Source organism: Sceloporus occidentalis, unplaced genomic scaffold (assembly GCF_023333645.1).
Source record: "Sceloporus occidentalis isolate IW3139 unplaced genomic scaffold, rSceOcc1.0.p SCAF_257, whole genome shotgun sequence".
NCBI classification, from domain to species: domain Eukaryota; kingdom Metazoa; phylum Chordata; class Lepidosauria; order Squamata; family Phrynosomatidae; genus Sceloporus; species Sceloporus occidentalis.
In genome coordinates, this window is record NW_028317237.1 from 837,271 (window position 1) to 852,795 (window position 15,525).

The 15,525-nt window shown below is 43.5% G+C and overlaps 1 protein-coding gene across 1 annotated transcript in view; it reads right to left on the reverse strand.

The window, feature by feature from the left end:
- LOC149275917 (solute carrier family 23 member 1-like) overlaps window positions 1-15,525 on the reverse strand; it is a 155,718-nt gene that overhangs the window by 41,087 nt on the left and 99,106 nt on the right. Inside the window, exons 7-11 of the mRNA XM_089504144.1 lie at window positions 14,426-14,607; window positions 14,157-14,277; window positions 11,858-12,014; window positions 5,523-5,670; window positions 3,641-3,746 (exon numbers count right to left, since the gene is read on the reverse strand). Coding sequence (XP_089360270.1) covers window positions 3,641-3,746; window positions 5,523-5,670; window positions 11,858-12,014; window positions 14,157-14,277; window positions 14,426-14,607 — 714 coding nt within the window. The remainder of the gene's footprint in view (window positions 1-3,640; window positions 3,747-5,522; window positions 5,671-11,857; window positions 12,015-14,156; window positions 14,278-14,425; window positions 14,608-15,525) is intronic.

Below are 15,525 nucleotides of genomic sequence, written 5' to 3' on the forward strand. Positions count from 1 at the left end.
CTTTTAGGAGGTCTGCAGAGACGGAGGATAGCTGAGGAGAACAGGTAAGGGTGAGAGGGGCATAACAGGTTCCCCCTCCAATGATCAACCTCCAGGCACGTCTTGTGCTGGGCGTTCAGGGTGTGTTCGATGGAATGCTCGAAGGCAAGCTGGTGCATGAATATTGGCAGCTGGTTCCCAAAATCATTCCTCTGGTCCATACCCTTTCCAGTGTATCAAGTACTCCAATCGTCCTTGTCGTATATGAACATCCAGGATTTCTTGGATCTCGAATTCCTCTGAATCGTTCACCACTGTGGGGAGAGGAGGTGCAGGTGGTCTTCTCTGTGTAGTCAGGTATCCATTCTTTGAGCAGTGAGACATGGAATGTAAGATGAACACACCATGTATTAGGCAACTTCAAGGAAACTGCAGCAGGACTGATGATTTTTGTGGAATTTGGGACCCAACCTCTTGGAAGGACAAGACAATTTAACATGGGCTGACCATACCTTATCCCCGATTTGGCACACCGGAGAAGGTTTACGTTGTTTGTCTGCTTGATCTTTGTAGGTGTCCTTTTCAGTGTCTCCTGCAATAAAGCAAAACCTTGGTTGAGGAGTCTGATTCGGTCCATGACATGAGGAACCTTGGTCATAGCAGGAAGTTAATAAAGGAAGATGATAACCATAGTTGGCCTTGAAGGGTGACATGCTGATGAAACTGTGTAGATGGTTGTTATAGGCAAACTCTGCTGTTAGTAGCATAGCAATGGGTGACATAGCAATGTAGATATTGGTTTAGGGTTTGGTTAGTTTGCTCTGTGTGTCCATCGGTTTGAGGATGATATGCGGATGACAGGAGTCTTTGTATGCCCAAACCACAACAAAAGACAGACCAGAAGTGAGAGGTAAATTGAACACCATGGTCGGAAAGGATAGTCTGTGGGATGCCATGAAGACAGATGATCTCTTTGATGAAAATATCCACGGTCTCAGCAGCAGTAGGTAATCCTATAGTAGGAATGAAGTGTGCCGGTTTGGTTATGCCATCCACAACCAGCATAATGGTGTTGTATCTTTGGGAGGATGGGAGTTCTACGATAAAGTCTACAGTTATGTCGGCCCAGAGTTATGTGCAATGTAAAGCAAGTGAAAAACAGAGCCCATCTGGCTTGTCTAGGACATAGACGATGAGCTCCTTGCAGATACTCCAAGTTCTTGTGGTCAGTAAAAACAGTAACCAGATGGTTAGCCCCTTCCAGCCATTCCTCTAGTGCCAACTTTATGGCCAATAGTTCTCTGTCCCCCACGCTGTAAGACACACGATAAAGTGTCTCTCCATCATCTTGTCGTTGAGACAGGATAGCACCTGGCTCTGTCTCTGAGGCATCTACCTCCACCCAAAATTTTTTTTTAGGGTCAGGTAGGACGAGTATAGTTCATCAAAAGCTTGCTGTGCTTGAGGAGATCAAACAAAAGGTACATGTTTCTTAGTTAACTGGATGATGGGAGCAATGAGCCTGGAAAAGCCTTGAATTTCCTATAGAAGTTTGAAAAGCCCACAAACTTCACACAAACGGGCAGTACAAGATGGCTGATAAACCACTACGAATAAACCCAACATATCCCGGAACACATTGTTGAAAAGTGGCAGGGGCATTGCAGAGCCGTGATCTGAAAGCCATTTACCATTCATGTCCTTCCGTCAACCATACCAAATGATAGTCTAGTTTGGTGTTTATTTGTGCGTCTCTAAGTCTGTCCATTAATTCTGAAATTAAAGTCAGAGTACTTATTTTTGATAGTAACCTTGTTGAGTTCCCTGTAATCCACACATGAATGAAAACCTCCGTCCTTCTTCCCAACGAAAAATATGCAAGCTCCGGAAGGAGAAGTGGATGGTCTGATGAATCCATTTCTTAAATTCTCCTCAATGTAAGTCTTTAGTGTCGGGTTCAGAGAGGGGTATATGCGGCCAAATGGTATGGGGGCCCCAGGGAGTAGGTGGGGGTAGTTTATTAGCTTCTTGTTTGTCGAAAACTTGACTGAAAGCTTGGTAGGGTATTGGTATCGCAGGGATCTCAGAGGATGTGGCATGAAGGTGTTGGGGTAAATACAAAGTATGTATATCTGTAATTAATATGTGCTTGATTAAGTTTATGTGTATATATGTATGTATGATAGCTGCAAGCCACTTAGGGGGGAAGTAACAGGAAAGACAGCTGTAAGAAGATATCACACCTGCATACTATGTAGAGAAGGAAGGAAATGCATCACCTGGAGATAGGCATGGGAAACATAGCAAGTCAATAACATCACACGGTGGGGTCTTGGGAACAGAGGACAGGGACCTCATTTACACATCAATAGAGAAATCCCTTAAAAAGACATTGTAGAAACACATAGAAGGAGACTGGATTGGTGAGTCTCACCTTTGGCACATCACCCACACAGCATACACACTTAGCAGCAGATATTAGATAGATGGGATGTTTGTGAGTGGTATGAATGATTGTCATCTGTATATCACTGTAATTTTGGTTTTGTCTTTGCTGTAACATTAATCTGGGTAGATTCTAATTAAAGCTCTCTCTCTGGTAAGAATCTTGGGTTGGCTGTTTTATTGTAATATCAGGTAGAAAACCTTAGTAGAACTAGACATATATATTATCTGGAAAAGGGGATACGGTTATATGTAGTTCTTGGAGGAGGTAACAAGGGTATTACATTTATCATTAATACACAACGCAGAACGGATTATTCTCCACGCATATCAATTGGTGGTATTGGTTTGAGAGAGGAGAAGTATATACAACAGAAGGGTGAAAACAAAAGTGTGGAAAAACAGTGTTCTTTACAGTGGGAAGATGTAAAAGTGATACGTTCTGTAGCCCAATTTATGGCGGGGTTGTGATGTTTAAGCCAGGGAAGTACAAGGATTAAAGGGAATAAAGGAGATTGGACCAGATTGAAACCAAGCATCTCTTTATGCTTCTCTCCAATGCATACGGTCATCTTCAGGATCTGATTCATAGAATTCCTGGTCTGTTTGTGGCTCTCAAGGACTGGAGTTGTGCAGCTCTGGTTTAGATTATGTTGGGAAATGGGAGATAAGAAGGTTTTTGTAGATTATGTGGTTGAAGTGTATTTGATATCAGTGTAGATGCAGAGGGCAAGATTATAGAAAACTGCGGCCAAAATAGTCATTTCAACTAAGTTTTTTTTGGGGGGGGATTTTCTTCGTATTCAAAGACATGAGTCCGTATCCGTCTTCCCATCTTCCGTAATCCCATTCGTTTGTCCAGTGTCCATGGAAACAAGAAATAAATGCGTAGAAGAAGTTCAATAGGAAATTTGAGACCAATGGATGGAAGAAAGAGGGTTAACATTTGCCTAGAGTCATATGGTGTATATATAAAGTAATTTTTTATCACATATATGTAGGATATACCAAAATTATAATGATAAACCAGATGTAATAACCCTTCTCATAAAGGAGTAAAAGAAAGATTGTTAAAAATGATGCATCTCTTTTTAATAATTATGGTTATAATTGTTTCTGCGATGTTCTATTTATTTTCATGAAAATATCAATTATAATTTTCATGATAGTTTCAAATTTTTTTCCAAAGTTGTAATAAATACTCTAATTTCGTTACCTTTGTAATTCCTAAAATGCCTATATTTGGACTTGAAGAAGTAGATCCATTTCCAGTTCCAAGCAATCCAGCAATAACACAGCATATTCCTTCTAAACATATTCCCCTAGATAAAATACATATTCATATTATATGTTGTCGTTTGTTTAAAATAAAGAAAATGAAGCAAAAAAAAAAACAAAGATGGATACATACTGAAAACATATTGATATATGTTTATGTCTGTTGTGAGCACACATATGTTGGATCAAGCATATATATGTATAGACAAATGTTTAGAATTCACAGACAGACACATTCACACAGAAGAAAGTGCACACTTGTAATGACACAGGTATATACACGCTGAAATAACAAAGTTTGCCTTTATAGGACTGTGAATTTGCCACCTTAACCTAACTAAATGTTTGCTTACAAAGGCTTTTGCTTACAAAAGTTTGACTGGAGCTAGTCAGTGCAAAGGGGGTTAGTGTCAGACTTATAAAAGAAGCGCAGACCGTTTTTGTTTTTTGTATACATTGTACAGCCAATACACTGTTTTTGCAGCATGCTTACACCTGTTTGGTAGGCCTCGTATTATACATTTGTATTATTTGAGCCTGTGACTAGTTTAGCGCACCGACATTTCTTCTTTTCCCTGTTTGCACATATTTGAGGTTGTTGGCTCCTCATCAGTCTGGTTGCAGCTTGCTGTCCAGGGGTTAATAGGGAGGAGGCTTAATTGCCCCTCCCCCAACACATTAATAAGGTTTTGGTAGCAGTAAGTTTGGCTTTGTGTGCCCACTATGTAGGAGGTGAGAGTAGGTTCTCACCCTATTGAGAGTGTGCCTTGACGTGGCGGGTGAGCTTAATTATGCTTTGGCCAATTCATATAACCAAACCCTCTCATTTATATTATGTTTATATATTTGTTGCCAACTTTATTAGGGTAAGAAGCGCAGACAGTTTTTGTTTTTTGTATACATTGTACAGCCAATACACTGTTTTTGCAGCATGCTTACACCTGTTTGGTAGGCCTCGTATTATACATTTGTATTATTTGAGCCTGTGACTAGCTTAGCACGCCGACATTTCTTCTTTTCCCTGTTTGTAAAAGAATAACACAGATCTTGTGAGCAGTGCACTTTAGGTTGGCTTGCCATCCCTTTTAGATTTCCACCTTTGCCTTGGCCTAAATAACTTACATGACCCTGTGGTAGTAAGGCTTACACAGAGAGTGGGACCTGAAACGAAGACAGGGTTCTACATGAGGTAAGTGAGCCTTGGTTTAGTGGTGTGAGAGATAAGAGGGAGATGAGTGTGTGTGTGTATGTATAAATGTATGGTTTTAGTTACAGGGGGGCTGTAGAAATACTGCACCCATGCTTCACAAACCTTTAGCTCATCCATGCTCTTATCCTGTTGTTGCAGTGAGAATAACTGGATTTTAATTGCCCAAGTGAGTTATTTTAACTGTATTTATAACACTCTTGTAAACGTACACAAATTTGTCATTTAGCTTATTTCCCCTGCACTACCCACTGTCTTTCAGATGTTCGTGTCATGAACAAAAAGGCATATTATTTCTTTGATCCCTGGTGTACCCTCCTAGTTAGTTGACATTAATCTACATATGAACTTTTTTTGCATGTAATTACTTTTTGTTATTTTTTATATTATAGATCCCAGCAACATTTATATTGGGCTCTGTGTTATGTCTCATCCACATACCTGTGAGCCTTTAGGCTCCGACTTTCCAGAGCTCTCCCATTTAAGGGGGAAATAGGTGGGGAGTGGAGTGTTTCAGGACCCCGCTCCCACGACCTGGAGGATTCGCACCCCAGGCATGCTAAATCTGGGCAGTCACCGCTATATACAAATTCAAGATATAGTTAAGAAATACCTATTAATAGCGTGAACAGGTGGCGGAGGGGCTCCTGATAATCGAGCACAGGCATAGTAATCACCCATGGATTCAACGATACCAGCCAGTGTAGCACTAAACATTCCTAATACTCCAGCAATTGTTACTGTAGGTACTCCCCATTGACCTAGAAGAAACGAATAATAATTTTAAAACTTACAAATAAGTAGAACATTTGTATAACACAGTTACATATCTTAGAAAAAAACAATTGATTGAATGTTTACAGAAAAAAACATGATGAAAACTTACATAGCACAAGTTACCATTGATTAGCTAAAGGCCAATTAACAAGAACCATAAGAAAAATTAGAATAGTTTATATTTTACACATTTGAAGAGGGAATTATTGAGTGACAAGGTGTTATGGTCTAGCTGCCTTTCTGCTGCATTGCTGGAAGCTATTACAGCCTGGCTGGGTTGCCATGGCTACACTCCTGTCGCTCCTGTGACTCAACCCATTGTCCAGCCCACAGCCAGACCCTTTTGGCTATTTAAGCAGCTACACTTCACTTCCTCCTTGCCCTTGTGTTGTTTCCATCTCTGTGTTCCTGAATTCCTGTGCATGACCTGGCTTTCTCTGACGTCGCTCCTGATTCCTGGCTTCATCCTGACTTCGCTGATCTCCATATTCCTGACCCCGGCTTGTCTGAGTACCCGTCTTGGTTCCTGACCCCGGCTTGTCTTTTGGTATATGCTCTTGGATCACGATTTGGCTTTGTTCGCTATTGTTATTACAATAAAGGTGATTGCATTTTACGTTTCGTGTCTGTCTGGTTCCTGGTCCCTAACATTACACAAGGGCCATGAACCCAGAGGGCGCAGGCAATCCACCATGTTTTTACCAGGCTGGACCAGGTAGACCAGCGTATGGACCAATTTGCGTTAGCTCTCCAGACCTTGTTGCTCCGTACTGCGCATTTGGCTCCACCATCTCAGGTCGCCACGGCACAGGCTGCCTCTATACCTGCTGCTGCTTCAGCTTCGTCTGCCACTGGTGATTTTAATGCTGCTAGAGGCTTGACAGGGTCCGCCCCGCTTCCCCAGCGTTATGGGGGCGACCCTAATTTATGCCGAGGTTACCTCAGGCTTTTTTGGAGATGGTACCTCAGGCTTTTCCGTCTGACAGGAGTAAGGTGGGCTTTGTGATTTCTTTACTCTCAGACAGGGCCTTGGCATGGGTGAATCCCCTTTGGGAGTCACAGAAACCTGTAGTACACAATTACCCTGAGTTTGTTGCGTCTCTTAAAAGGGTATTTGATGTACCGACTCGCTCCACTTCGGCTGCCAAACGACTAATGTCCATTCGGCAGGGTACAAAGACGGTTTCAGACTATGCTATTGAGTTTCGTACCCTGGCCGCTGAGGTTGGTTGGAATAATGAGGCTCTCATGGCTGCTTTCTCTAATGGGCTCTCGGATATACTTAAGGATGGGATCGCGGCCCGGGACCTTCCCAGTGATTTGGAGGAATTGGTCTCTTTTTGCATCCTTATTGACTCACGAATCTGTGAGAGACCATCCTTCCGGGAGCTCCTGCGGAGGCCTCCTATACGTTTAGCCCCAAGCTTTTCATCCCCACCTGTGTCTCCCTCTCCTCCCATGCCTCCTGATCTCGACTCTTCGGGCGATGTGGAACCCATGCAGCTTGGATTTACCCGTCTTTCAGTTGAGGAGAGAGCCTTTAGGAGGAGGGAGGGTCTCTGTCTTTACTGTGGTAAAGCAGGGCACCTGTTGCGAACTTGCCCTACACGTCCGGGGAGATCCCGGGGGTCAGTCCTTAGGTGGAGTCTCGGCGTCCCCAGATATCCAGAAGGATAAACCTCTAGTCTCCGTGGGTCTCACTTGGGGCAAGATTTCCATCATTTCAGAGGCACTCATTGACTCGGGGGCAGCGAGTCTTTTTATTTTTATTGACAGTACCTTTGCCCAGAAGCACTCTATCCCGTTGCAGTTTCGGACTGCTCCACTTGCCATTGAGGCGATCGATGGCAGGCCGTTACAGCCACCGCAGGTCACCCATGAAACCGCTCCTTTATCTATGGCTGTTGGGGGCTCTCCATCATGAAATTATACAATTTCAGGTGATACACTCTCCTCATTATCCTGTAGTCTTAGGATATCCGTGGTTGCGCAAACATAATCCTGTGTTTGATTGGGTAAGGGCCGAAGTCTTGGCATGGTCGCCTAATTGTTCCAAGACATGGCTAGGGATAGTGGTGAAGTTGCTAACCACTTCTCTGGTCTCTTTGTTGCCTGAGGAGTATCAAGAGTTTCAAGATGTATTCAATAAGGGCCGGGCTGGTGAGCTTCCACCTCACCGCCCGTACGATTGTGCCATTGAGCTGCAACCTGGTGCCATACCCCCTCGAGGTCGAGTCTACCCGTTATCTGTCGCAGAGAATAAGGCCATGGAGGAGTACATTGCGGATGCGCTGTCCCGGGGCTTCATCCGTAAATCCTCCTCCCCTGCTGTGAAAAAGAAGAGCGGCGAACTGAGACCCTGTATAGATTACAGGAGGCTCAACCGTATCACGGTTAAAAATGCCTACCCGATTCCACTCATTATCGAGTTATTCGATCGCTTGAAAGGGTCCAAGGTGTTTACAAAGCTCGACCTGTGAGGGGCGTATAATTTAGTAAGGATAAGGGAGGGCCATGAGAGAATAATCTCTTTTGCAAATTGGAGAAGTGCGAGTTCCACCGCAAACAGGTCACCTTTCTGGGGTACGTAATTTCAGAGGTCGTTTTCGCTATGGATCCTGAAAAACTCTCGTCTGTTCTCGAGTGGCCACGATCGGTAGGTCTCCACTCCCTTCAACGGTTCCTCGGCTTCGCTAACTATTACAGGAAATTCATTCAGAATTTTTCCTCTATTGTTAAACCTCTTACGGACATGACCAAGAAAGACGGTAATGCCTCTCTCTGGTCCCCAGGGGCCATCAAAGCTTTTGAGTCATTGAAGGCCGCTTTTGCCGCAGCTCCTGTTTTGGTACACCCGAAACCCGAACTTCCACTCATTCTTGAGGTCAATGCGTCTGAGACGGGGTAGGCGCCATCCTGTCTCAACGTCCTACTCCTGAGAGCCAGTTGCACCCATGTGGGTACTTCTCCAAGAAGCTATGTGCTGCGGAATGCAACTATGAAATTGGCGACCGTGAGTTGCTGGCGATAATACTCGCTCTCAAAGAATTTGCTCGAGGGAACTTCCGTACCAATCTTGATTCTCACAGATCATAAAAACCTCACCTACCTGTCCAAGGCTAAACGCTTAACTCCGAGGCAGGCCCGTTGGGCATTATTTTTATCCTGTTTTAATTATGTGGTCTCGTACCTGCCGGGGACCAAAAATGTCTGGGCCGATGCCCTCTCTAGACAGTTCTCGAAAGCTAAAGAAGAGTGTCCTCCTAGTCCGATTATTCCCCCAGACCGAGTACTGGCTACCATACGTACCAGCATAACATCTCCCCTCGGGGACAGAATACGGGCCGCTCAAGTAGATGCACCTGCTGAAACCCCCTCAGGGCGATGTTTTGTACCTGTCAACCTGCGTACCACGTTACTTTCCACCTATCATAATACGAAGTCAGCAGGTCATCCCGGGAGGAACCAACTTCTCTGGTCGGTTTCCCGTCTCTTCTGGTGGCCAGGAATTAACAAAGATATTGTTGACTTCGTAGCGGCTTGTCCAGTCTGCGCGCAGACTAAATCACCCCGTCACCTTCCAGTGGGCCTTCTCCAACCCATACCTAATGGTGAGAGGCCATTATCACACCTTGCCATGGATTTCATAGTCGACCTTCCGCTGTCTAACAGTAACACAGTTATCCTCATGGTTGTCGACCGGTTTTTTGAAAATGATACACTGCATACCATTCAAAAAGCTCCCTTCCGCTAAGGAATTGGCTACGGTTTTTATCAAGGAGATCTATCGGCTAGACGGGGTTCCCAAAGTCATAGTTTCTGACCGGGGCAGCCAGTTTGCCTCGAGATTTTGGAAGGCCTTCTGTGTGCAACTACATAGAAACATAGAAAGTGACGGCAGATAAGAACCAGTAGGCCCATCCAGTCAGCCCAACGTCTGAGTACTTTCCTTTAGTACTTGCCCTTATCCTATATCTAGCTTGGCCTTATGCCTATCCCATGCTTGCTTAAATGACTTTACTGTATTAACATCTACCACTTCTGCTGGAAGGCTATTCCATGCCAGTCCACTACCCTTTCTGTAAAGTAATATTTTCTGATGTTACCATTAAACCTTTGCCCCTCTAGTTTATGGTTGTGTCCTCTTGTTGTGGTAGTATTTCTCCTTTTAAATAAACTATCTTCCTTTACCTTGTTGATTCCCTTTAAGTATTTAAATGTTTCTATCATATACCCCCTGTCCCGTCTTTTTTCCAGGCTATATAGGTTAAGATCCTTTAACCTGTCCTGGTAAAGGTTTATCTTGTAATCCATAAACCATTTTAGTAGCCCTTCTCTGCACTTTCTCCAACATTTCTATATCCTTCTGGAGATACGGTCTCCAGTACTGTACACAATACTCCAAGTGAGGTCTCACCAGTGATCTGTACCACGGCACGAGCACTTCCCTCTTTCTACTGCTAATACCTTTCGCTATACAACCAAGCATTCTGCTAGCATTACCTGCTGCTCTACTGCATTGTCTGCCTACCTTTAAATCCTCAGAAATAATTTCCCCTAAATCCCTTTCCTCACACATTGAGGGTAGGACAGTATCAAATATTCTATACTCTGCCCTTGGGTTTTTATGCCTCAGGTGCATTACTTTGCATTTATCTACATTAAATGCCAATTGCCACAGCTCTGACCATTTTTCCAGTTTACCTAGATCGTTTGCCATTTGGCTTCTTCCTCCAGGAACATCAACCCTGTTGCAACTTTTTGTGTCGTCAGCAAATCAACATACTTTTCCATCAAGACCATTTGCAATATCACTAATAAAGATATTAAAGAGAATGGGTCCAAGTACAGATCCCTGAGGTATCCCACTGGTAACAAGACCTTGTTCTGAATATACACCATTGACTACAACCCTCTGTTGTCTGTCACTCAGCCACTCCTTAATCCATTCAACAACATTGGGATCTAAACCCAGAGATTGCAGTTTATTTATAAGTCTTCTATGTGGGACAGTGTCAAAGGCCTACTGCACCACCTTGATCAATTACTTTAGTCACCCAATCAAAAAAATCAATAAGATTTGTTTGGCATGATCTTCCTGAGGAAAACCCATGTTGTTTTTGATCTTGAAACCCATGTATCCAACTCTCCTTCTCCTCGGCCTACCACCCACAATTGAATGGGGCTGCGGAAAGGGCCAATCAGGCCTTGAAGCAATTCCTGCGGTGCTATATCTCGGACCACCAGAGTAACTGGTCGGATCTGCTACCCTGGGCGGAATTTGCTCATAATAGTGCTGTCTCGACCTCCACCCGGTAACCCCCTTTCATGGTAAATTATAGGTATCAGCCATCCATGATCCCCAACAATTTCACTTCCCAGGAGATTCCGGCACTAGAGGATCATCTCCAGCAGATCCGTTCCACATGGGTGCAGGTCCTGGAGGTACTACGACGCTCACAACAGTGTCAGGAGCTCCAGGCTAATCGTAAACGCCTACCCGCACCTTCCTATCAGGTCGGGGAGAGGGTCTGGTTATCCTCTAGAAATCTCCACCTCCGGGTGCCCTCCCAGGCCTTTCCGTATCCTCCGACGGGTAAACCCTGTGGCCTATGCCCTGGATCTTCCTTCCAACATGCACATCCACAATGTGTTCCATGTCTCGCTGTTGAAACCACTGATCGTTTCACTACAGCTGCTCCTCGTCCCCGTTCGGTAATTGTTGACAACCATGAGGAGTTCGAGCTCCGCTCCATAGTCGACTATAGTATTTGGTCCATTTGGTCTTGTACAGCTGGCAATTACTTTCAAGGGATCCATGTATAAAGTGGATATAGAGGCAAAGGTGATAATTGTTAACCTTATTTGCATGCACCTACCCAGAATCCCTTGTGGTTGTGGCAGCACCATGAGATTTCTGAGGGGAAAACAGGCCTTCTGGCTTGTCTGGTGTCTGTAGATGACTGTTTAATAATACTTCTACTACATATATATATACATACACACACACACACACACATCATAGTAGACTTGTTTTGTTTTCTTGCAACAGCCCCCATGTTTTTAAATACACAGAGAAGGACATAAACCAGAACCGCCCTGGTTACATTGTCTAACAACAATAATGACCAATTTATACAAGATCCCTTGCACATATAATTTAGTACTTACATGGATATGGAAAGCGGAACCAAGGAGAACTGGGCATGATTGAACCCCTTGCATCAGTTCTTGCACCATAGCCATATGTTTTACTATCTTTTGGAAATACACCGCTTAGGGTTAAAATATAACACAGAAGCCACATCACCATAACAGCCATTATTATCTAAAAAAAAAAATATTTACTATAGATTAACTTCCCATGACATATAAATGTACATAATTGCTAAAACATGCTTTAATTATGTTTCAAAGAGACAGCATAAAAACATATTTTTGCTTATAAAACTGAAAACTATCAATGTTTTACTAATCATCTTTATATTACAATTATATACTGTATGTGTGTTATTAGTTTTTACTTCCCTAATACCTTTAACACATACATAGCTCTGTACCTTTTGACATTACAGTTTTAGGCATATAAGCATACCTGGGAACTTCTGGGCTCTGGCTACCCGGAGCCTTCCCTTGTGGGACGCGGCCAGGACTGCACACTGACATCGGGGGGGGGGGGGCGTTCGTGCTGACACTCCCATTTAAAGGAAAAATGGGCAGGGAGTGAGGCGTGTCAAGAGCCCGGAGGATTCGGATATTGACCCGGAGAACCAGAGGAGCATCGCTCACCCGGCAATCCCGGAGAGTTCCCAGGTATGCATATAAATTTATAAGGTCTTGTAGCTGGGAATAGGAATGAAATACAGGTAAGAGGGCACCCATGTTGGCATGGACTGGGGATGACTCAGTGGCCCTGGCACCTTAAGGCAACTGGATACACGTAGCCACAATTTATGTTTTAAAATTCCTGCAACATGCAGTTGCACACTGCAGGACAGCATCTGCTGCAGGAGTGGAAATAAGGGTAAATATTGGGGACATTTGGACAGTGGCCTAGTGGGCCAGATGGCTAGTATGTGCCTGGTTGCATGGCAGTTTTAAACAGCCTTGTGTATTGTGACTAATAAGCATTTTTTAACAGCATATATAAGCCCTATGCACCCAGTGGCCATTTTTCTATTGCCATTGAATGAAAAATGGAATACTTTTATTTTTTTGTGCCATTTAAATACTTTTATCAATATTTTTATAATGTTTAACCTGGACTGGCCTTCTAAAGGGGAAATCAGCAAAAAAAAGCATGAGGAAAAGAGGAGGTATAGATTAATTCCACGGACACTCTCAGACTGGTTTACAAGTGTTTGTTATTTTGGCTAGTGTAATGGGCCAAAAAGTGCCTAAACATTGTTCAGGTCTCTTTTGCTACCTAGACAGTATTGGGGAAGAGTATCATACATTTGGGGGGCAGTCCTGGTTACAAATTGACAAACAGTTTAGGCAGAGAATGGCATATAGACAGGGGCTTCTGTGGTTTTGGGTTATGGCTCCAGGTATACCTCATTCGCAGCCCTTTTCAGGTGCAGCAGCCTCCAGGTCGCCTGCTGGGATGCCAAAGGGTTACTGTCGGAGGTTTAATGAGGGGCAGAGCAGGTGCGGTACTATCTGCCATTTTAAACACGAGTGTTTAGTTGGTCAGTCCTAACAGAAGGGTTCATGGTGGTCTCAGTTTTCCGATCTGGCGCTTGAAAAGGATGCGTTTGAAAACAGACCAGGCAAGGAGAGGCCATTTGTGGTCCTGCAGGCTCATGTAGGTAGCCGTCTTGCGGGTAGCCCAGTGGTGCGGGGTCGGGCCTGGTGTGGAGGGTTCGCTACTGGTGCAGTTAAAAGTGTTGGCTTATAGTAGCCGTTTCTGGATTTATAGTTTTTTGTTATTACAAGGTTTGCATGTGTTCACGTGGTATGCCACGTGCATTGTCATATTATGTTATATATGGTAATTAAAGTTATTTTGACATTGCTGTCACTGTGCGGAAGGTGAAAGCAGACTGCACCATGGCCAAAATGTATCCATAGCTGACTTTAATAAAGAACAATGTTAATGATTATCCCTGTGTTGTCACCATTGATGTTGACGCTACCTCACTCAAGTTGTTTTATTAATCTGTTATTTTGGGGTGTTAACAGAGTTAGTCTGCATAAAATCTAAATATATATTTGGTTTAGAAGCTGCTTTTGCAGAAGAAAGTAGATACATAGCATGATTAGTTGGCAAAACAGAAGAGATTTGCATAATCTCAAACATATGCTTCTCTATTTCATGCCATTCTAATAAATATGTTTTTCATGAAAAGGTTAATTTGAAGTAATGAGTGAAAGGAAATATTGACCATGCCTAGTATTTTGAAAGTGCTGCAGAATGAAGAAGAAAGTAGAAAAAAAGTGGGTCAAAAATAGACATATTTTGTCTTACCGGAAACATCTTGAAAATTTGTATTTTATATGCCCTCAGTCCTTTTCCGTACTGGTATCCAGGAAAGATGATTGTTTTGTTTCGAAGGTACTGTGCAAACAGTATTATCAATACTAGAGTCCTAGAAATATGATTTCCATAACAATTATCAATCATATATCTGTTTGAATACTTTATTTTTTAAACTTGAAAAATTGTAATGAGTAATTAGTTTTATTAAAATATAAAGCACAAAAAGATAGAATTTTCTAATAAATGAAAATACATACATGATTGATATGCCCCAGTGGGATCCTACTCTTTGTCCAGCAGCTTCAAATACAGATAGACCAATTAAAGATATTGTTGGTGCAACAGTAAGAGGTCCAATATAATTGAGCAGTGCTCCTGGTAAGCCAGTAAGCCCAATGAAAACTTCTACTATACTTGACATTATAATAGCACCTTGTATCTGAAAAAAAAAACCACACATGCTTAAACCAGATAAGTGGATCACAGTTTTATCTATACAACACACATCTACATGCTTAGAATATTCCAGGCTTTTATGCACATATACTTTAAAGAAGAATTTGTGGTGTCTCTACAAATTTGAATAGTACTGGGAGCATATGAATTCATGCTCCTAAGCGTAGGTGTGTGTACTAACCTATGCTCCAGTAACGGCGAGGAGCTTTAGTGGCATAGGCCAACGGGACCAGGGCATATCCTGTCTTATCTGGTTTGAGGTGGTTCTAGGGGGTATGGGTTTGTGGGGTTTTAGGTGGAGCCAGCCGAGGGGAAGTGGGAGCCTTTATAAGACAGGTTTTGCAGGGTTTACACCCTTTTGATATCTCAGCTTTTAGAGCGTCCCACCCTTCCCTCCCTGTAAGCATGCTGTTTTATTTTCAGCTGGCGGGTCCCGGTTTGGTCTGCTCTTGTGGTAGGTAGTCCACCAGCCCCTATGAGGGGGCTTGGTGCTGGGGTAATGTCACGAACCAGGTCCATACAGACGACTGTAAAGACCCAGAGCACCCAAAGATTGTGTGCAGGAGTTACGGTGCAGTAGCGGAGTTGGACAGGGCCTGGTGCAGGGCGACAGCACTCTCCCGGTGGGTATCTAGGGTTGCGCAGCCACATACCAGCGCCCTGACATAGCAGCAGATGATGACAGAACAGAGCAGAACTTGGAGATACCCTGGAGCAGGCATGAGACATAGCACTGGAATCATGTGCAGGATGCTGCAGGCTGAGAGTATGGAAGTAGGGAAGCTAAGCAGAGTACAGGAGAAACATAGCGAACAAGGGTCAGGGAGACCAAGCAAGAACCATAACCAGACAAGATACACATAATACAGGGCACAACAGGGAACAAGACAAGGAATACTCA